Here is a 23,624-nt window from a genome sequence, read left to right as displayed (position 1 = left end):
CCTTCCAATAGATATCAATCCTATCATTTGGCTTTTCAGTCAATTCCAGCCTAATGCTACCCTATTTCAGCTATTCCATTTTAACCAAGTCTATGTGTTATAAGTTTATCACTGCCCAATTAAGAATCCCTAGTGGAGTGGGAGGGGGATGAAAGTGCTGGGATATGCTTCTATTTGCATAGGAAGCTCTGCCTCTGGATTACTGTGGATTCTTTACTGGCTTTGGATGCTAGTGACCTCCCTTTGAGCTGGTCTTTGGCTTTGGTCATAACCTGCACTACCTGTGCTACATTAGCTTGTACATTAGTGCCCAGTAGGTTCTTTCTCTGAAGAATTCTAATATTGGAGATCTCAAAAGGACATTGCATTTCCTTCTTTTATGCATCTTGCAACCTTACCATATCCTCCAGACATCATTCCTTTTCTCTATGGGTGGCCAGTCAGAAACTATTTGCACCTTCTTTCCAAACCTGGCTTAGGCTACAGGAAAGCCTAGGAGCTTCAGCCATGACCATCTCAGGTCTGCAGATACCAGGATTGAACTTCTTCCCACTCACTATATCACTCTGCCCTTTCTTAGGTTTCATAGTTCAGTGGGCCCTGGGCATGGTAACATATCTTGCAGTTCAGGAAACATCAACTCTCCAGCTAGGAAATGTGATACTCTTCTTACAAATCCTTTGATGGATACCCTCAAATTTTCCAAGCAATTGCATATAGAGTGGTCCTCTCTAGTCCCAGGAGACAGGGAGCAGAGAAGAAATAGATAGTGCCCTTCTCACTAAATTCTGGTGTGCTGAGAAAGCAATTTTCATTTTTTCTTTTATCTCAGTCTGAAACATTTCTGGAGGCAAATATTACCATAGCACTCCTTGAGATCTGATGCAAAATATGAAGTTACAGCACCAGTAATCAGTTTCCCAATGAACTTGGCCATTTGAAAGTCATCAGTTTTGTTTTCAACTGTGGCTTCTTGCCTCAATAATACCTGTAGGAGTTTGTAACCCCAGATTATCAGAAAAGAGTCTTGGGCAATTCTTTATATCATTATATTACATTTGCTAAAATAAAAATTTCACAACTGTATTAGTCATAACCTATTTGGTTATGACAGAATCCAACATAAATAAGTTTAAATAATAACAACAACAACAACAACAAAATGTATTTATTAGCTCATGTAACTGGGAAACCCAGTTCAGTTGGCTTAGGCATAAGTAGATTCATAGCTCCTAATAAAATAATCAAAATCATTGTCTTTCTTTGTTTTTCTTACCTTTTTATTGACTTTATTCATACATAGGCACTTACACATCACAGCTCTTCTACTCCTAGCAACACGACCTACTCCTAGAACATGACCAATAGTGCTAGCAAAATTCTCAGGGAGGGGTCTCATGAGCCTGACATAGGTCATATGCCAATCTCACAAGCAAATATTTGGCTAGAGAAGTGCCATTCTCTGATTGGCTAGGCCTGAGTTACTTGCCTACTCCCAGATCCAGGAACAGATGAACCCCATCAAAATTATTGGGCTAATAAAGGGGAAGAATAATTGTGAATTATTTCAAAAAGGAAGAGATGGCCTTATGGGTAAGCAAAAATAATAGGTGTCTATATTGAAATACCTACAGAACCATGCCCCTTTCTAATTCAAGAAAATATCTTTGCATGAAAAGGAGAAATCTGGGAATTTCTGTTGTACACAACAGGGACTTGGTCAATAGTATTAACAGAAGAGCAATAAAAACAGAGCTGGGATTTTAGAGTTTCACTTTACTGCCTTCCACAAATTCACTCCCTCATTTCTTTCTGTCCTTTAATTAAAGTGGGCTTTGGAAGCTGTTCATAGAAACCTGCTTCCCTCTGGTAACTAATTAGGCTAACCTCCACTGAACTCCAAGCCATCGTGTTTGTGCAAAGAGCTACTGAAGAGTTATCATTTCACCTGTGCCCAGGATGAGGTATCCATGGAAACCTTGAACTTCTAATGACTGGTGGTTGGCAGGCTTAGGCACCCAGAGGGCAATTTATTGCAAGGCTGCCTCAAGACAGCACTTGGACCTGACATCGTGATTTCGATGATTTTGTTCATGGTAACTCCCCACCCAAATCTATCTTGGACAGATCCTAGTATCGTTTTGACAAATTCTTTTAGAAAGGTAAATGTATAAACTCAACACTAATCATGAGGATGAGGAGCAGAAATCTTTAAGGATAGTCAAAGACATGAAGCAATCAATGCATTTTAACCCTTGTGAGGTTTTATATATACATTTCATACTATACACTCATATATGCATAGCTATTACTATACATTTATCTATGCATTCGTATTGTATGTGTCTGTATGAAAAATAAATATGCAAGTAATCATTTAAGTGTATATGTATGCCTCCGTACATAAAAGAATACTCTTTCCCCTTAGGCTAAGGTTGGAGATCATTGATGTTGACGCACTTTGTTCTTTCAGCCTTCCTACTCTCTTTCAACCTCGTGTTTTGCTTTTGTCCTCTCAGTATGTGAGGGCTGACCTTAGCAGAGAGCTGGCTGTCTTAAATATGGCAGGTCATCTATCAATGCCTCCCCAGGCTGTCTGAGTTCCTTTTAATCTCACTTGTAACTTTCCAGGGGAGGTTTACAAAAGCCACAAACAGAATTTTAATGTTGTAAAATACCTATGGAGCAGTAAATATTTCCTTTTACTTGAGGATGGGCTGTATGTCAACTGGAATCAGAAGAGATGAAGACATTTTTCAAGTTAAAGTTTATTGTTCTTAAGTTTTCCCTGAATTGGGTCATTCGCATTGCTCTTCTGATACAATTCTCTCTACATATAGTTACAATTTACACATAAAAATATGTTTCTTGTTATTGGATGCCTGATTCTTGAAAGATTTTGTTTTCCTCTGACACAACCAAAGTATTAATTGCTTTCATAATTGCAAAATATTCACCCCACTAATTTGCAAATACATTCATTATGCATTCCAAGCACCGCATCCAGAATCTAATGAAAAAATTAATGGATATTCCAGGCTCCCATTGAGAAAAAATATAGGCCCAGGGAAGCTTACTGATTAAGGGTAGACTGAGTATCCCTAAATATTGAAGCAATAATGACTTTTCAAGATAGCTAGATAAATGGATTCTCAAATTTCTAACATCAGCTAGCAAGTAAACACTATAAACTAAATAAGGCTGCATCACAAATTAGTTTGGTAAGTGAGCTTTTGTTTTAATTATTTATGCTAATACTTCATAGCTTTCTCAGAGATGGCACATACTTAGTGAAATAAGAAGGTTAATAGAACATTTTCCCATAATAATCCCCTACACAAGTCTGCAAATGAGAGAAGAAAATTAGCAATTATGTGACTTTATCCATGAATCCAATTCATTCAATAAATATTTATTAGAGGGAACTACGGTTAAATTCTAAGGATATAAAAACTCAAAAGGTAGTTTCTACCCTTAAGAAGTGCTATTTATGGGAACAAAGGGCATCTACCCAACAGACTACTGGAAAGAAGCATGGGGTTGATGGTGAAAATACTTCACTTCAAGGAGAGTGGAAATTAAACCTTTACGAGATGGGGTACATTTCTAGGAAGAAGATAGTGTATATTCTGGAAAATAGTTTTTAATAGCTGAGGTATAGAATATTGTGGAGGTGGTGGTTAGCACCTGGTGGAATATCAGTTCTACTCCTGGAAAATGGAATATAAAAAGAAGACTGATTCAGGAAGATAGAAAGGCAATTAATGACAGTGAGTTTGAGGAATGATTAAAATCTGGGGTAGAAATCATCTGGTTTTCTCCCTTGATTCTATAGATTAGGGAAAATGGTGTCTAAATCATTTGTTTTCCAGAAAACCAACTTAGCTCACCTCTTTTAAAATGAAGCCCATTTATAAAAGTCATTGCTAGGCTTCATTTGTTTCCTCTTTCCTGGAGCATTATTTATTCAATCCAGATGTTGTTCTTCCTGTGCCATTGTGGTTTGCCCACCTTAGACATGAAAAGCTGATGTGGGATGGGAATCATCATGTTCATGTTCTCCTGGACTATTCTAGTTTAAGAAATACTTACTGATATTATTTATAAATGCACATTGTTGGTTGACTCAGCCAAAGCATTGCCAATGTCCATAAGAAACTTCACACTAAAGAAATATGTACATGGACTAAATCATTGAAGGAAGGTAGTTCCTACAAAATAGACAGTGCTTATAATGACATTCTCAAGGCTACAGTTCAACCTCTTGTATTTTTGCTTGACTGTTTGATGAAGAAATTCAAATGTATTCACCCAGCAATCTGCCTTTACCTTATCAGAAGAAGGGGCGATCACAGTTTAAAAAACCCTTAATGTCTGTTGTGATCAAGCAGTTACATATGAAAAGTAGTAATCTTATAATCAAAGGTTTCATATTGTTGTTGCTATATATTTGTTTTAAAGACACTGTCTTGGTCACACTTAATTTGTAAGTGCAAATCAAAGAACCATCTACTCGTTATTCTTTCTGAGCTTTTTTTTCAGTTTAAGATTCTGTGGGATAAGGACAGTCTTCTTAAAATAAGACAGCAATATCTACTGAATACAAGTTAAGTAGTAAAACCATGACTGGAAGACATGATTTCTGTTTTAACATTTAGAAGGGAAAGAGTGTCTATTCTCAATGCTTTTATAAGACCAGTATAAGGCCAATAGATAGAAAGAGAGGGTAAAATGTTTACTTCTTAATATTATTGACCATCTCTATTGACAAATATCCATCAGTGGTTTGGAATTCCCTCATACATGAATGAACTCATCACTGCAAGTGTCAATGAAAAGGCTTTAGCGTCCCAGTTCACAGGAATGCTTTAGAAACAATGATGTCAGATACACTTTATAATGCTAAAGTCTATGAGTCTGTGTTTTCATGGTTTGTTTCTCTATCCAGTATGACTTGCACTTAGGGAAGTCACAACTGGTGAAGTGAACTGAGGATTTTACTTGAATTAGATGCCACCATGAAAGACCAAGTTCTGTCTTAAAGAGCAAACCTAGGCTGCTTTGATAGTCATATATTATGAGAGAAGAATAAACTAAGAAGAATTGAAATTCCTAAGGAAAAAGTTGTATGATATAAGCTACATTAATTGGGAAGAGGGTAGAATTTTTAAACAATTGACTATTTAGCTGGTTAATAGTTAATTTTAATAAATAATAGGAGTTGGGTCTTTAAATCAATGTGGCGACTATTCTAGATATAGGAGACATAGAGGTGAAGGGAACACTGTTCTTGTGTCCATGGAATTTATCTGTGGTTAAAAAAACAGAGGAGAAGAAAAAGAAAAGTATTAAACAATTGAAAAAAAAAAAAAGACTGAATGTTAAAAACCAAATGTTTAGGATTTCAAAATGGGGAAATCATATCCATTCTAGAGTATTAGCAGACACTTCATGGAGTGAAGTAGGGATATTATTTTCAAAAAGACTTAAGGATTAGTAGAATATGAAGAAGGATGGGAGGTAAGAAGAAAAGGGAAAGAAAGAAAATATAGGAGAACAGAGGGAAAAGGAAAGATGAAGGAAAACAACTGGAGAATTGAAGAATTATACATGACTTTGAACAGAATTGAATAAAGTGACTCCATCCTGATCCATTGAGCATAACTTTGGTTGCTTTTACAATAAATGACATGAGATTTTAGAAAAATGCTTTTCGGATGCATTCAGTAAAATATACCCAGGGAAGTGGATTTGGCTCAACAGAAAGAGCATCTGCCTACTACATGGGAGGTCCAGGGTTCAAACCCAGGGCCCCCTGACCCGCATGATGATTTGGCCTATGTGCAGTGCTGATGCGCACAAAGAGTGCCATGCAGGGGTGTCCCCCACATAGGGGAGCCCCATGTGCAAAGAATGTGCCCTGAAAGGAGAGCCTCCCAGCATGAAAAAAGTGCAGCCTGCTCAGGAATGGTGCCACACACACAAAGAGCTGACATAGCAAGATGACGCAACAAAAAGAGACACAGATTCCTGGTGTTGCTGACAAGAATACAAGTGGACATAGAAGAACACACAGCAAATGGACATAGAGAGAAGACAACTGGGGGGGCGGGGCGGGGGGCAGGAAAGGGGATAGAAATAAATGTAAGAAATAAATCTAAAATATATATACACACATACACACCCCCAAAGGAGGATTCAACCATTCCGAGGACAGATATGGTAATAGAGTCAATTATATCAGAAGAGCTCTGATAACAGAAAGTCCACTACCCCATCCTCTTGTGGTGGTAGTAAAAACAAGGATCAGACTTCTCACCTGTATCAGGGCCGCATGAATTCTGACAGGAGAAAAGCCAATCACATTTATTAAGTGAATAAACAAGCAAAAAGCCCAAATAAATACTACCTTCAATATGTAACACATAAGACCTCGTGTTTATTATCTCATCTCCTGTTAATCCCATTTAACATTTGATGTTAGAGAGCATTTTAGTTTCCTGGCTACTAAAACAGATACCATGCAATGGGTTGGCTTAAACAATAGGAATTTATTGGCTCATAGTTTTGCGTAAGAAGAAGTCCAAAATCAAGGCATCAGCAAAGTGATGCTTTCTCCCAGAAAACGGTGGCATTTTGGGACTGGCTGCTGGCAATCCTTGGTCCTTGACTTTTTTGTCACAGGGCCACCTTTCCTGCCTCTCTTTCTTTTTAACTCTGCTTATAAAGTACTCTAGTAATCCAGATAAAAGCCCAACTCAATTCAGTTGGGCCACACCTTAACTGAACTAACCTCATCAAAAGTTTCTATTTTCAATGGGTTCAAACCCCCAGGAATGGACTAAAAACATGTTTTTTGTTTTTTATTGTTTTTATTTTGCTTTTTTTTTTTTTTTCCTCGAGTACGTAACTCCAAGCTACCACAAAGAGACTAACTCAGTTGAGTTCAGTCAACTAATCAGTTGAGCTGGGATTAGAACCTAGGCCTTTTGATTTCAGAAACCACTCTCTGAAACAGGATATTTTTCTCCCTTATAACTTAGTGAGGCCTGCTGTTTTGACTAATATAGACTCTGTTTCCAGCTGCTTCTGCAGAGGATAGAGCACAGATAATGTCAGTGAGCTGACAAGTCGTTGCAGTGATAGTATTGTTGCCGTGTGCTCTGACATGACCAGAATCTGGAAGAAAAAACAGGTGTCACTGACTTAGAGATACTGTCTCAGGTGGCTGCTTCTTAACAGACTTGTCAAGATTACCTTTCTGATGTGCCGTGTGCCCAGCTGTTGAGGCAGGTCATTTTTTTTCACCTGGGGAGGAACACGGCAACTGGGCTTGGGAAGCAAAAAATGCAAGGAGTTTCTAAGGCCACTGAGGGTTTTCCTGTAAGAGTTAAAAGCTGTCATCTGTGCAGCCACTTGAATCTACATCTAATATCTTCCAAATCCAAAGGGATGGGAACTTGCAGGTATAGGTTTTATTGTAAAACAAATGTATCAGTTTACTTTAACAAAATGAAAACCACAACCTTCCATGTGTAGGTACTTCAGCAGTTCTCTAGTTAAACAGGGTCAAAAGGCAGCTTCTGATCTCCCTCTCCCCATGCCTCCTTCCCTGCAAACCTGGTCTCCAGAAAGTGTCTCTTCTCTCAAACTTTTCTTCTATCTTGACCTACATCAAAATGCACTTGTCCCATATACCATCTCTTCAGGTATATGGTCTCTGTGTCCTAGGTGAAGAGGTAGATAATATGACCGAAAACGAGAGTCCTAGGTTTTTGTGAAAACTCGAAGAACTACTACCTTGAGAAACTGCTTTAGTCTATTAATTTACATAAGAAGGAATTTGGAATGTATGATGCCTAAGGACAATTTCAGCTCTGAAACTGTAATTCTCTTCTCATTAAATGTAAGAAGCTTTGATGGGAGGGCTCATTTTGCAATGGAATGTGCTCTGCAGTCTATGCCTGCAGAAACAGTACAGCCATTGACCGATTTGTTGTGGGAGAGACTTGGGCAGTAACAGGAAGGATTGAAGATGACCTGAAGGGCCATTGCAATCCAGAAATTTGTGCTTTGGAGCTACTCCAGACCCTTTCATGGTGTTAGCCCAGCTGGTCCTTTTATTCTTTTAAGGGCCTGGACAGCTCCAATAGTAATTGTTATTAGGTGTATATTAATTCTATGTGCTGGGAAGGGTACTGACCATATTACTACATAATCTCCTGTTATGTTCAAGAGTCTTCTGAAGGAGTGATTTTATTCTTTTTATTTTAAGGAGGAGAAAGTTTAGGTTGAGAGGCTTAGTGACTTGTCCAAAGTAAAAGGTAAATCTAACTCTAGTAGTAAGGGCTATAGGAATGTTATCACTGTTTTTGAGCACTTACTCTGTGCTACCCACTGAGTTACTGATGAGGGGGGAATCACTGAGGACCTAAATTGGAAAGCTAAATGTTAACCTTCTATTTATGGAAATTTCCCTCTGTCTAGATTGTGAAGTTTAGATTTGAGGCGGGCAAATCAATGCAAGAAAACAATTTAGGGGGTAAATTTATGAAAACCTAAATTAAGGTACTTGCCATGTAAATGTCGAGGCAAGTGGCAGCATACAATAATAGGGGGATAGAAATTAAATGATCTAGCAATTTGATTTAGGGATGTAGGAGATAGAAGAATTCAGAATGACTTCAAGGAGCCTCACCAAGATTACTGGGAGATTGGTGCCATTATCAAAGAAGGAACATTTGGGAAGGAAAATCTTGGATGAATTTCATCACATTAGTTTTTAAGTACCTGTGAGATATTTCAGAAGAGCTCTGTGGCAGAGTTGTACATGTGGTTCTGAGCTTAAGCAAAAAGTGTGGTTTGGAGATACCTATCTGGGACTCAGGAGCAATCTGATAATACCTAAAGCTATGGATTTCAGTAAAAGTATATACAAAAAATAAAGGTCAAGTGAGAAGAGAAATAAGTAAGGTCAAGAACAGAACCATGGATACCAACAATTAGAAAAAGGTCACATGAAGAGTAGGAATCTGAGACAGGATATCCAGAAAGGATAATCATAAACAAATTAGAAAAATCAGAAAAGGAGGTCACCAGTTCAAATAGGAAGAGTTTAAAGAAGTGAAATTTGACTAATTTTGCAGATAGTGAAAGATCATTGGAAATATCTACTATTGGCAGCAGGAATGATATTGATACCTTTGCAAAGATTTTAGGTGAATGAAGGGACAGATTTCTGGTTTATTTTGACTGTAGATTCCATTATTAAAATCCATATTAAGCTAATTTTTCTCAGGCCTATCCTTCTTTTTAGGACATATATTTTCCAAATATGCTCTAAAAAGGTCATGAGCTTAGGGAAACCGGATGCCTCTGGGAAGCCTTGGGGTTTCATTTGGACCTCACCAAAGTCATCTGCCACTGCAATCTCCATATCCCATTCCAGCAAACACCATAGCCCTGCCCTCTTTTCTGTCTCTGAAGACATTAGTTCATATGTTCTATAAGGACAGCATATATAATAGGGCATTTGTGACAGTGGAGATGAAATGCATGGACATTTTAAAGGAAAGGACTTAAAAACTTTCAGCAGTTCAGATGAAATTCTAGCTTCTGTGTTCTCTAATTCATGAAGAGATTTGGTTGGTTCCTTATTGCTCATTTTCTATCCTTTCATTCAACCACCCATTCAATGAAAAGAGAGGAAAGATGTTTATTGATAATAACCCATGCACAAACCATTGCCAATGAAATGTTCTTTAACCTTATGCTTTTATAGTCCATAGGACCCAAAATTATAGATTTATACAATTTATTACTTAATATAATTGTTATATGCTTTACAAGTACACTCACAAGTTCCTTCTTTGTTTTTATCTAATACTGATTTATTAATGCAATAAATTAACAACTGAAATATTTTTTGGTGCTTGAAGGGTACAATTTTGGCCATTTGGAAAACCTAGCTGTCCATAATAACTACTTCCCTTGTGGTTCAGGACAACCATTCATTTAATACACATTAAATAAAAATATTTATTAGTGTAAATATATGAAGATATTCTTGGGTATGCATATAAATACACATGCACATACATACCCATGTATATATATGTAGCAGGTATTGCCTGTTTATTGATTTATAATTTGAAATCAGATATTAAAAAATAAATTCCTTGGGAGACAAATTCAAAAGAAGAAGCCAGATATTGCTGTTAGCAAAATATTTAGCATTACTTTTCTCTCTTCCCTTTCACAGCAACTACTGGCTGCCATGGCAACCTTTCCCCAGCACGCCAGAGCTTCTCCAATGAAAAGCACAAGGCCTTGGAGACTTCAAATGTCTCTTGTACAAAGCAGTCTAAACCCTTTTCCCTGGATCCGTTGCTGTCCTTTGCCTCAGAGCAACTGGCTGCGTACATTTAATTTACTATGTCCTGACTTTCTCTCAATTCACTCAACATAGCTCCAGATTAACAGGAGAAAGAAAATCTATCACATTTCCTTGCACAGAGTAGGCACTCAAGAAATAGGTGTTTTTGCTTTTTTATGGGTTCCAAGAAAATTTTAGATATATCTAGGTGAGTTAATAAATTTGCTCACTAATTTCTTCTGATTGCCCTCTTCATTCACTCCTTTCTCCCTCATGTTCTGGTCTAGAGCACATTAATTGCTGATGATCTCACAAAAGCTTTTTAGACTCTTTCCTGTTCCCTAAATACTCCACTTCCCCTACCAACCTTAGTAATTCCTACCTGTCATCCAGGTCTCAGATTAAGGCTCTGATCCTCCTGCGATGAACCATGAGTCCCAGGCTGTGGGGGTGGGGGGTGGGCATTCCTTGTCAGGACTGCTCAAGTGCCCTGTGACAGCCACTGCCATGGCACTGATCACAACCATTACCCTGAACTGAAATTTCCCTTGAATTTACTATGCCTTACCAACAATCAGCTTATTATAACCCCAGGTTATTCCAGTGACCTGCATTCTGTTGTTTTCATTCTACAAATACTGAATGCCTACTAAGTGCCAGTTACTGAGCTGGAGAACAGGTATGGAGGTAAACAAGCAGTCAACATTCCTGCAGCAACAAAGTCTGTGCTGTGGGGGAGGGAGACCAAAAATAAACACAGAGAAAATGAGAAAGATGATTGCGGAGAGTAATTTACTGCCTGGAAAGAACTAAGGCAGAGAAATGTGGTAACATTACTGGCAATGTGTGAGAATACTTTCAAGGGGATAGTTAGGCAAGGTGTCTCAAAGGAGAGAGCATTTGAGCTGGGGCATGAATGATGAATAAAAAAACAATCAGTCGAAGAACTGGGGGGAACAGATTCCATGCAGAGGAAACAGTATATGCAAATACCCGAATGCAACAAGTTGTATTTGGCACGTGTGAGAATATATGACTGGACATGAAAAATGAGAGAGTAGCAAGAATTTGGCTTAGAGAGACAGACAAAAGTCCTATCATATAGGGTCTGTATGTCATAGTGAAAAGTAGAACATTTTTAAAGTAGATCTAAAGGAGTTGAAATCTTCCTCTTACCTTCAGACATTGCGGGGGTGAGGGGGGTGGTGAGTGGTATTTATTTTGGGCGTACACTATGCCAGGAAGCTAAGTGCTTTTCATGTAATATCTCACTGAATTATAAGAGCAATCCCATATGATAAGCTTTTTAGATGAGAATATTGAGGCACAGAAAGGTTAAGCAACTTCTCAAGCACAGATGGCTCAGACGTGTTGCCAGAATTTGGATTCTGTAGCCTGATTCCAGAATCCATACTCTTACTTATGGTGGCAAGACTGTCAGGTACTTTTGCTAAAAGCCACCCTTTAGCACAAATACAAATGGAATATCCTGTGGCCTCTGGAATGCTGTTTGATGGATTCACTATAATGGACTTTGTAGTCACCAGTAACTATTTATGAGATGTCATTATCCCTATTCTCAAGATTAAATATTTAATGAGCATCTGTCACCTGCAATATTTATAGCTAAAAGATGAACAAAATATGATTTCTGTTCTGCTGTCCTGCAGTTTGGTTTGTGAGATAAAAAAAATTAATAAGGCCCAGAAACTTAACTCATGGATGGTAGGTTATACAGTAAAGCCAAAGCCAAAAAATCACCATGGACTAGGACAGTCTATGAAGACTTGATAAGGGAGACCTAACTTAGGTCTGGAAGAGGTGGAAAGAAGAAAAAAGGAGAGTTTTCTAGATTAGGACAAAAGGAATATGCAAATGTATGAAACTCAACAAGTGCAGGCATGCATATTGACAAGATAGGCTATTCTATTAAAGCAATGATTTTGATTGTATTATTAGTTCAGCACAGTAAATTGTCACAGGACATTTTCATATAGAATCTAAGCAGAAATCAAAGGTAAAGAAACACACACCTCTGTCTTCAGCACCCAGTAGTACCCAACCAACTCCCATTTGTAAGTGTGTTCCTGATCACTTGTACCAATTGTTTCTGGGACTGTTACTTGATTTCCATCCTTCAAGCCAAGTGGGGCCAATGGAAATGGGAAGGCTCCCATTCTCTCTTTTGGTAACGCATATTTGTTTTTTGTGGGTTTTTTCGTCCTACTGTCACAGGATATGCTATAAAACTTCCACTCTCCCACTTTTAGTAATTGCTAAAAAAGAAGGAAACACATTTCTGTGTGAAAATAAACCTCATCCTCAAGGGTGTGTTCAGCAAGATTTCCCCACGTTATCTCCCTTACCCACAGGCTGGAAGCAAATAAAACCTTGCTAAAAGTTGCTAATCCTAAATGGTGGAAACATGAATAATGAGTGATGCATTTATCTTTAAACTAGTCTGTATTTATTTTAATTTCTTTAAAAAGAAAAGACAAAAAATACCTTCATTTTTCTCAAGGTTCAGCTTGCTTGAAGTAAAGGATATGTTAAAAGAAATTACTCTTTGGTCTTTACTTATTCAGAAAAATGGCCTTAGTTCTTTAAAATTTTCTACCTGCAACAACTTTGAGATCTCCTTGCTCATTTCCCTTAGAAGGCAAGTTGGTTTAGTCTATATCCTGGAGACTGATCTCAGTACCTCTTGATTTCAATTCTAACTCGATCACTTATTTGCAAGATAGGCTTAAATAGGTTACTAAGCTTTTATTAAGTTCAATGTTGTTCTGTAATACAGAGATACTACCTATTTGGTCTCAAATTTCCCAGGAAGTTTCTGCTATGCTTCCTTGTTACCTTGATGATGTAAGTTGTGTAATGAAAAGTAATAGCTTTGTGAGTAAGAATGAACTGAAACTCAGACAGGGACATATTAAAGTATAGAACAGATCCCAAAGAACATGTTCTGTACGTTAAATGTTTTAACAGTGCCAGTAGGCTTAACTACAAAGATGCTTTGCTTATGAAGCTTCTCTAAGAAGAGGCAGACCCATTTTCTGCCAATCTCTCCTCATCCAAGTTAGCAATTATAGTAGAGTAGTAGTAGTTTTCTTTTGTGTCTTTAAGAATTATATAGCTTACTAGGAAACCTCCATTACCTTGACTGCCTTTATGATAATTTAATGTTTGTTTGTGTGTGTGTGTTTAACCTAACTCAGATAAAAGCTAAAAAGATGTAAAGGACGATGAAGCTCACAAAGTCAGCATATTGCTGGGAATAGAGTGCTAATTGGCCACTGTGCTTGCCACTTCCCACTGGCAGCTGGGACTGGACTAGAATAGGCTCTGCTTGCCATTGTGCCTCAGAAGTCTCATCAACCCCCATTCAACTGTGGCTGTCTTTGAATGCCTCCTCTGGCGGGTGGGAAATGGCTTTTCAGAGAGTACCTGGCATATTACAGGATGATATTCCTTGATGGAAAAGGTCACATATATTAAAAAGATGGCTCCCCTGGATTATTGAAAGTTACTATTACTTGTATGAAACATTTTTCTTTAGTCTCCTTTTCCTTCTGTTGCTTTCTAAGGCCTCCAGGTGGCACATTAAATCACAAACTCTCCATACTTACAACTGAAGGGCCATCTATGTCAATTGCCCCCCCAAAAAACTTTTCTGCAATATTGTGTGGTCTTGGTCTTTATTTATTTGTTTTTACCTGTATTTCTGTATTTATTTAAAACTGCCTCTTTTTGTAAATGTAATGTGAAATATTCTAAGTTACTTGCCTACCACTTAAGAATCAAGTTGGACAATCAAGTATATTTGGAAAATTAGTAAAAGGAGCTGGAAAGAGTGTGAAATATAGTAAGAACTAAAAATAATACCTGATGAAAGAAAGTAGAACCTGATAGCTGTTTCACTTAACTAGGTATGTGATTTTTAACCAGTAGCTCAACCTTACAGGCATGAAACTCCTCATATGAGAAATAAAAAAAAAAAAAAATTTAATTTCCCTTTTAACACTGTGCTTCATTCTTAGTTGATGAATATTGATGACTTTAAGAATATTTAATTTTACTTGAGATTTTAATATATTAAAAGCTATGCTAATTTTCCTGTTCTTGAATCCTAATAGAAGCTCTTACTTCTTGTTATACACTCTGGTTCTGACCCAGTCAGAACACCACTAGTGGGCTGCTGTCATCCTAAAATTACTCCCAGAAATACTGTTAAAATTTTATGGCCTTCAAACTGACCATCATTACTAAGCATAAAACCTAGAGACCTATAAAAATGACTGTTTGTTGGGCTTGTTTTTTCTCACTTGTTCTTCCATTGAATGTTGGTATATAAATTACAGGGTCAAAAGAAATAATGACAAATGCATGATTTGACAATATTGGTTTGAGATGGAATTTTATTGAAAAATATTTTTAAAGTATATTTTAACTTTTACATTTCTTTTTAAATAAAAAATTGTATTTGACTTATCTAATAAGAATTTAAGGAGTTAGGCAAGAGCCCAGATATTTTAATAAGCTTAATTTCCATTTAGTTTTCATGAAAATTTGAAATGACTAAGTTGTTCTCAAGTATGTAACATAGAATTGCTATTCTGATAATAAATCTAAGGATATAATGAAACCACATTTCATGCTTTGAAAAACAGAATTCGTGATTCCTAATTACTTACCAAAGTAAGGAGTAGCCAGAATTAAATGTACTTCAGTGTGCTACAAATCATAAAACATGCAGCTATATCTTCTATTAAAGGTATTATTTTGCTGTATATGATTCCTAGCAGAATCTTTGCATGGAATGCATTTTCTAATTTTATTTCTGGATCAGCTTGATATTTTATTGGAATTTTAAATTTTGGTGTCTAATGATTTGTGAATTTTACATTTTAAAAATTAGGACATGTATCATATATGGTGTGTATATGTGTGTGTGTAAAGAGTATATGCATGTATATGAATACATACATATATACACAGAGAGAGAACAATATCTTCACCACTAGATTTACTCTTGATCTCTATTTTCAAATGAGTGCTATATTTTAAAAAGTGTTGATTTAGCTAAAGACTTAACCTTCACCCGTTTTTACTTCTACTGTCCCTAGAGAAAAAAATTACCTTCCTGTGCAGGTGGTAATAATCCCCAATATTCCCCATACATCTTGATCAATAATAATGAAAAATGATAACTCAATATCAATGCACTTTCATTTCCACACCAATTTAGAATGCTGTGCCATTAGTAAATATATCAAGCTCCCAAATACATGTTGACATTTTTCTAGGTTCTCTATTCTATTGTATTGGTCTATCCCTTAATTTAACCAATACCAAAATGCCTGAACTACTGAAATATTCTAGACAGTTTTAATAGAATGAGATCAATGTTATTATACTGTTCTTCTCTCCTTGCCTCCTTCTTATTAAAATTAAAATATTTCTTCCTATTTTTATCTTTATTATTCCCTGTGAATTTTAGTATCTCTTTATAGCATTCCATGATTCAAAAGCTTTCAGGGTTTTGAATGTATTTGCATTAAAATTATACAATAATTTGGAGTGATTTGTAATCTTTATATCAAACTTCTCCACCCACAATCTGTTATCTGATTTTAGTAATCAAAAATAATATGAAAAGTAGAAGTTGTTCTTAATGAATTTGCTTACAAAAATTGACCAGACAATTCATTTTGTGGCAAAAAATTAAAAAATTAAAAAATTAAAAAAATTCTGATGTGAACTGAGTCTGTTTAGAGACCTTACGTATTCTGCTTGCTGAGAATGGTCAAATATTTAAGTACAGAAATATTTCTGTACTTGAGGACAAGGTGCCACCCCAAATTCAAAAGGGGTACTACATAATATGCAATGTATTTGTTTACTAGGTTCTATTGAAGTACCATATAGAGGTAGTGCACAAATTACAAGTATAAAATTATATGACTTCTTACAAAATGAACCCACCTTGGCATTACCATATAGATCAAGGAAGATAACTAAAAGCACCCAGATGACTCCCTTGTGTCTTCTCCTAAAGGAAATGCTATATTGACTCCTAACACTAAAAAATAGTTTTCCTATTATTCAGTTTCCTAAAAATGTAATTGTGTACCATACTAAATTAATAGTAGGGGAAATTGTATATTGGGTATAAGAGAACTTTCTATATTATCTTTGCAACATTTCTAAAATTCTAATATTATACTGAAATATAAATTTTATTAAATATAACCTTGGTAGAGTTTCTTTCACTCAACATTATTAAGTTTGTGAGATTTATCTAAATTATGTATAATATTTTATTAATTTACAATGAACAGAATCCCATTTCATTACTATACAACCAATTATTTATTGTCTATTAATGATAATCTTGTGTTGCTTTCAGTTTTTTTGACCATTATAAATAAGGTTGCTATGGACAATTTTGTACATGCCTTTTTGGTACATACATTCACAATTTTCTTGGATTTACAGCTATGAGAAGAAATTGTTGAATCATGGAGTATGTCTATGTTCAGCTTTAATAGATACTGCCAAACATTGTTCCAAGACGGTTTTACTAATTTACATACACACCAACAGTGTAGAAGAATTCCATTTTTGCTACATCCTCACCAACCTTAGCTTTTAAAAGTTTAAGCATTCTGTAGTAGGAACTCCTGTGGTTTTAAATTCCATTTCCCTGATGATGAATAAACTTGTGTATATTTTCATTTTGTAGACCATTTGCATAATATCTTTGTGAAATTCCTGTTTGGATCTCCTGCTCATTTTTCTTATTTATTGACAGAAGTTCTTTCTTTGTTTTGGATGCACATCCTCTCTTGGTTATATGTAATGTTAATATCATCTCCCACTCCATGGCTTGTCATTTCTTCCTTACACTTTAATTTTAATGATGTTTACCTTAGCAGTCATTTCCTTTATGATCATGCCTTCTGCATCCTACTTAAGAAATAATTGCCTATCCCTAAGTCATGAATTTATTCTCGTAAGTTATCATCTGGAAGTATTATTGATTTACACTTCATATCTATGTCTGTACTTCATCTTGAATTGATTTTCATGTATGTATTAAGTAAGGGTCTAGGTACATATTTTTTTCTATGTGGATATCTAGTTGAGGTAGCACTAATTACTAAAAATAAAAATAATTTTTAAAAATTTTAAAAAAGATTTTCCCCACATTTTAATAGTACCACATTTGTATTTGTCTTAATGTCAGGGTTCATAAATATGGAAATTTGTTTCTGGACTCTCTAGTCCATTTTTTTTACCCATTTCTCTCTTCGTGTGCAATGCCACACTGTCTAAGTAAGGCTGCTATGTAAAATTTTTAATTTTCAGTACTGTAATGCCTCCAATCTTATTCTTCAAGACTGTCTTGACTATTTTTGGTCCTTTGCATATACTGCCACAAAATTTTTAAAAGACTTTTATTTCCTCCAAAATCCTCTGTGACATAAGTAAACATGTGAAGTTTCCTATCTTTATGATACTGAATCTCTCTCTATATATGATACATGTTCATTTACATAAATCTTCTTAGATTTCATTTATGATGATATATAGTATTGTGTGCAGAGTACTGCCTACTTTTCTTTAGCTTTATTTCTAGATTTCAGAAGTTTTAAAAATTATTTTCAATTATATCATTTTATAAATTTTTGTTTTTTAATTCAAAAATTGTATTCAGTAACTTTGCTAAGTGAACTTATTGATTCTAATAGTTTAAATCTGGGCGACAGACTTGGCCCAGCAGTTAGGGAGTCCGTCTACCACATGGGAGGTCCGCAGTTCAAACTCTGGGCCTCCTTGACCCATGCACAGCTGGTCCATGCGCAGTGCTGATGCGCGGAAGGAGTGCCCTGCCATGCAGGGGTGTCCTCCATGTAGGGGAGCCCCACGTGCAAGGAGTGCACCCCTTAAGGAGAGCTGCCCAGCACCAAAGAAAGTGCAGTCTGTCCAGGAATGGTGCCGCCCACACAGAGAAGTGACACAGCAAGATGATACAACAAAAAGAAACACAGATTCCCGTGCCGCTGACAACAACAGAAGTGGACAAAGAAGACGCAGCAAATAGACACAGAGAACAGACAACAGGGATGGGGGGGAGGGGAGAGAAATAAATAAATAAATCTTTTAAAAAAAAACTAATAGTTTAAATTTTTCTGGGTTTTCTATGTACACAATCATGATGCCTACACATAGTAACCATTTTGTTTTCTTCCAATCCATTTATTTTTTTACAGTTAATTATTTAGCTACAAATATCTTAGTCCATTAATTAAATTATACTTTATTGCATGATCTCCAATTCAAAATTCAATAGAAATGATAAAAGCAGGCTTTCATTTCTCATTCCCAATCACAAGGTGAAAGTTCTCAATATTTCACCATTACATATGTTACATATAGGGATTTTGTAGATGTCATTTCTCAGATTTAAAAAATATTCCCACTCTACTCCTAGTTTTCCAAGTATTATTATGATGAATGGGTATTGAGTTTTTTTAATGCTTTTTATGCATCTAATGAGATGATCACATAATTTCTTTTTCCTATATTCTCTTAATATTGGTAAATTTCACTAATTGTTATTATTAAGCCAACCTTGAATTTCTGGTATAAGCTCACTTTGGTCTTGGTATATTTTTATACATTACTGAATTTTGTTAGTTAATATTTGGTTTAGGAATTTTGCATCTATATTCATGGGAGTGATTAGATGGCATTTTTCCTTTCTCATTATATCTTTGTCATGTATTGGTATCAAGCCCATGGGGACTTCATAAAGTAAATTGTAAACCATTGTCTTTTTTTCTATTTTCTACAATAGAAAAGTTTAGTTTATTTCTTCCTTAAATGTCAAGATGAATTAATTGAATACATCTTCTGATACTAGTGACTTTATTGTGGGACGTTGTCAATTACATATTTAATTCATTTTCTAAAGATTGAGGATTATACAAATTTTCTATTATTCATGGTTAAGTTTTGGTAAATTGTTTTTTGTTACAAAATTGTCTCCTACTGCTTCTCAGATTAATTGACACAAGGTTATTCCATTATTATTATTTTTTTTTTATTTTTTATAGGTCAATAAAGTTCCATGGTATTTTTTCCTTCTTTATTTTTTTTTAATGTCACATTCAAAAAATATGCAGACCCTATATACCCCCACTCCCCCTTACCCCACTCCTCCCACATCAACAACCTCTTTCATCATCGTGGTACATTCATTGCATTTGGTGAATACATTTTGGAGCACTGCTGCACCACACAGATAGTGGTTTACATTGTAGTTTACACTCTCACCCAATCCACCTACTCGGTCATGGCAGGACATACAATGTCCAGCATCTGTCCCTGCAGTACCACCCGGAACAACTCCAAGTCCTGAAAATGCCCCCACATCATATCTCTTCTTCCCTCTCCCTACCCTTAGCAGCTACTGTGGCTACTTTCTCCACATCAATGCTACAATTTCTTCCATTACTAATCACAGTAGATCCATAGTAGAATATCAGTAAATCCACTCTAATCCATACTCTATTCCTCCATCCTGTGGACCCTGGGGTCGTGATGTCCACTCCACCTCTATATCAAGAGGGGGCTTAGATTCCATATGGATGATGGATGCAATTCCCTGCTTGCAGTTGTAGACACTCTTGGCTCCCTGGTGTGGTGATTATCTTTTTATGTTTGTAGGATCTGTAGTGATGCCCTCATTGTCATTCATGATAATGTTTAGTTGTACTTTCTTTTACCCTTTAATCTGTCCTTCCAGGGCACTGTATTTGGATATCTTTTTTAAAATCTCACATTGTGTTTACTTAATCTTCTTCATTGCATAATTGTTCTCTATTTTTACAAAGTTCTGTCTTTATTGTTATCATTTCCTTCTTTCTGCTTTCTTTGTGTTTATGATTATTTTTCTAACATTTTGTACTGAACATGGATCATTAAACTTTTAGTACTTCTACTTTTCAAAAACATGCATGTAATTCTACAAACATTCTTCTAAACAAAGATTTATATAATCCCACAAATTTTGATATGTCACGTTTATTATCATCCAGTAACAAATCTTTTCTAATTTTAATTTATTTCTTTTTTTTGCCTATTAGTTATCTAGAAGTATATTGCTTTTCACCTGAACATTTGGGGAATTCCTTCCTATATTTTTTCTATTAATTCCTAGCTCAATTCCACTTATTAGAGAATAGGATATGATTTTGCTTCTTTAAAATGTTTTGAGACTTGCTTTATAGTTTAGCATAAATTCAATTTCTATAAATGCTCCAGGGTCACTTGAAGAGAATATGACTTTCTCAGTTGTTGGGTGCAGCGTCTTATATATATAAATCATATAAATTTTGTTAATAATGTTATCCAAATTCTCTATAGCCTTAAAATGTGTCATTGCTTCTGGGTGAGGAAAATTACTGTTGTAGGAGACTAAAAAATTGAACAACAACCCGTTCTATAGAGTGTAAAACATTTAGTACATTTATTACCTAATAACCTTATGACTTTGTGCAATAATTGGTAATACAGAATGTTAATAGCTTTAGTTAGTTGCTTTTAGCTGCATTTCTTAAGTTGCTATAATATAGAAATGAGCTCAGAAAAAGTGTTAGTCTGTTTTCTAGCTGGAATGAAAGAGAAAGAAACCAGGCATTTGGAATCTTATAGGATTAAAATATAGCCCTCATTCTGTTTAACAACCCGTGGTGAGGCTAATCTACCACAGAATGAGGTAAAGGACTTGACTATGGCATCAGATAGACATGGTTTTACATCCCAGCTTACCTACTTACTAGCAATATGGTATGGTTTATCAATTAAGAAAAGCTAGGTTTTGCTCTGGTTACAAGCAACTCCAAAATCTCAAAAGCATAAAAGCATAAAGTTTCTTTCTTAGTTACACCACATATCCAATGTGGTTGAGCTGAGAACTTTACTCATCAGAGCCCTAGTTATAGTCACTCAGGGTCCCAAACCTGACTCCATCTCATCATATGTTTCCATTTGACAGGAAAAGTGAACTTGTGAAATATGTAAACAGGTGAATAATTTTAAGAAAATAAATAGGCCAGTATGGTGCAAAAGGCAGTCTGACCATCTTGAGTGAAAGCAAACTTTCTCAGAGTCAGTGTGAATAAACTGTCAGGGCTTACTGGGAACTTTACATTTTGACCAGGTTTATCAGTAATCCACAGTAAATATTTTTGCTTCATTTTATGTTTATATTTTAATGAAGACTCATTAAATCCAGGGTAATTGTACTAATCATGATTTTAACTCACCTAATACTCTCTAGTATTCATTTAGGCCCTGGTACTGTGGTAGATGCTGAAGACAGGATAAATGAGGCATGGTTTCTGACCTTAATCAGTTTTTAATCTCTAGAAGGCCCTTAACAGTAACATAAGCCATGGCATGGTTAAGTCCCACAGAGACTTAGAGCTTTAAGCACGTTCTCTAAAACTCTGCTTTTTTTCCCTTTTTTTTTGGTCAGAAGATTGTTCTTAAAAGTTTCATGACAACTTCATCCTGCCTTATTTTAATTAAATACCCTGGACTATAACTAATAATAACTAACATTAACAGAGCTTTAAATATGTGCCCAGCATGCTTGATGGGCCTTTGAGAGATTATCTCGATTAGCCCTAACAAAAAGCCTTTGAGGTAGTTGTTACTATCCTATGTTATGTGAATAAATTGAGACAAAAAGGCTAAGAAACTTACCCAAGTTGGCCAAGTTAAAGAGTAGTAGTGCTGGGATTTGAAACCCATTGGGTTAAATCCAAGGCCATGCTTTTTACTACTAAACTATATTTCTTCTTTTGAAGTCTAGAGAGCTGGGTTTAGTTCCCCTTTAATCTTTTCTAGTCAGCTTCCCTTTCAGGGATTCTGATTTCTCCTTGGTCCTTTAACTTTAGAAATTCTCAGAATCTTCCCCTAAAACAAATACTCACATTTTACACTTTATCATGTAACTGAGCTCCACAGCCCAGGAAGAGCACATACTTTGATAACCCTCCTTTTACTACCATCTGTTTCTCCCTTAGGTCTCTACAGAAGAAGGCTTGAGTCTAGCCCGAGAATATCACTGTGCTTTTTTTGAGACCTCAGCTGCCCTCAGATTCTGTATCGATGATGCCTTTCATGGCTTAGTGAGGGAAATCCGCAAGAAGGAATCCACACCATCACTGATGGAAAAGAAACTGAAGAGAAGGGACAGCCTGTGGAAGAAGTTAAAAGGCTCTTTGAAGAAGAAGAGAGAAAATATGACATGACATCCCCGCTTCTGACTCCCTCACTCTCTTTCTCTTCCTGAATTTTATCAGCCACACAAGGCCAGATGTAGCATCCTGCTTTGATGTTCTCTGTCTGTCTTTCTGTCTCTCTTTAAATGTCTGCCTGTAGGTAAAAGCAAGATCTGCATAACCATCCCTCTTGAGATAGTTTTGTTTTGCTTTTAACAGTTGGATGGATTTTGTCAATCAGCCGGATATGCTGTTCAGTTTTTACAATATATTACTAAATAAAATTGACATTCCAATTGCCTCATTTCCCTTTAAAGAGTCTAGCCTCATTTGGTATGCTGTCTGCTTATAGAGGAAATATTCAAAATTGCAGCCAGAATGATAAAAAGCTCAGGGGATCTGTCTTTTCCTGATAAGACTGGTTGTTTGCATTTCAGGAATCTTGGTAAATAATGAAGAAGCTCAGAAAATAATTTAGAGTTGGAGTCTGCAGCCTGGTCTTTCCTTAAATATAAAAGTCAGGCTGCTGTTTCTTGAATGCTCCAGAGATGAACCCTGGAGGAATTATTAATAGTAGTGGGTTGTGGGTCTTCGGAGAACTGAAAAGAAATGAAATATCCCCATAGTTACAGTGCTCCACTCCTGTTAAACTTCCACAAAATTATCACAGTGAAGTCACTGGGCTGTGGAAAAGGACGTTGTCTCTAGCAAATAAGAGCAGCTACTCTGAATCTGATAGTTCATATACTCATAAAAAAGTACCCTGTTCCCCTCTCAGTGAATAGTTCATCTTAGAAGTGCTTTACCTGCATTTAGGACCATCTGCAGGGAAAGGGGCTTGGCAACTCTTGAGACCCTATCTTCTCCCCACAGTGCCAAAATTCCTTCCATCTCTTTACTCAGACAATAGAAATATCAACCATTAGAAGTTGTCTGTTTGTTTTACAGCG

The 23,624-nt window shown here is 36.0% G+C and overlaps 1 protein-coding gene across 1 annotated transcript in view; it reads left to right on the top strand.

Annotated features, from left to right (window-relative positions):
• Positions 1 to 22,978, top strand: part of RIT2 (Ras like without CAAX 2) — a 408,812-nt gene extending 385,834 nt beyond the window's left edge. The window contains exon 5 of the mRNA XM_004473764.3: positions 22,477 to 22,978. Within this exon, the coding sequence (XP_004473821.1) occupies positions 22,477 to 22,704 (228 nt within the window). The 3' untranslated portion in view covers positions 22,705 to 22,978. The remainder of the gene's footprint in view (positions 1 to 22,476) is intronic.
• The last annotated feature ends 646 nt before the right edge of the window (positions 22,979 to 23,624 follow it).

The sequence above is a fragment of the Dasypus novemcinctus genome, chromosome 16 (genome assembly GCF_030445035.2).
Source record: "Dasypus novemcinctus isolate mDasNov1 chromosome 16, mDasNov1.1.hap2, whole genome shotgun sequence".
Classification (NCBI taxonomy): domain Eukaryota; kingdom Metazoa; phylum Chordata; class Mammalia; order Cingulata; family Dasypodidae; genus Dasypus; species Dasypus novemcinctus.
This window is presented reverse-complemented; position numbering and strand designations above follow the sequence as displayed.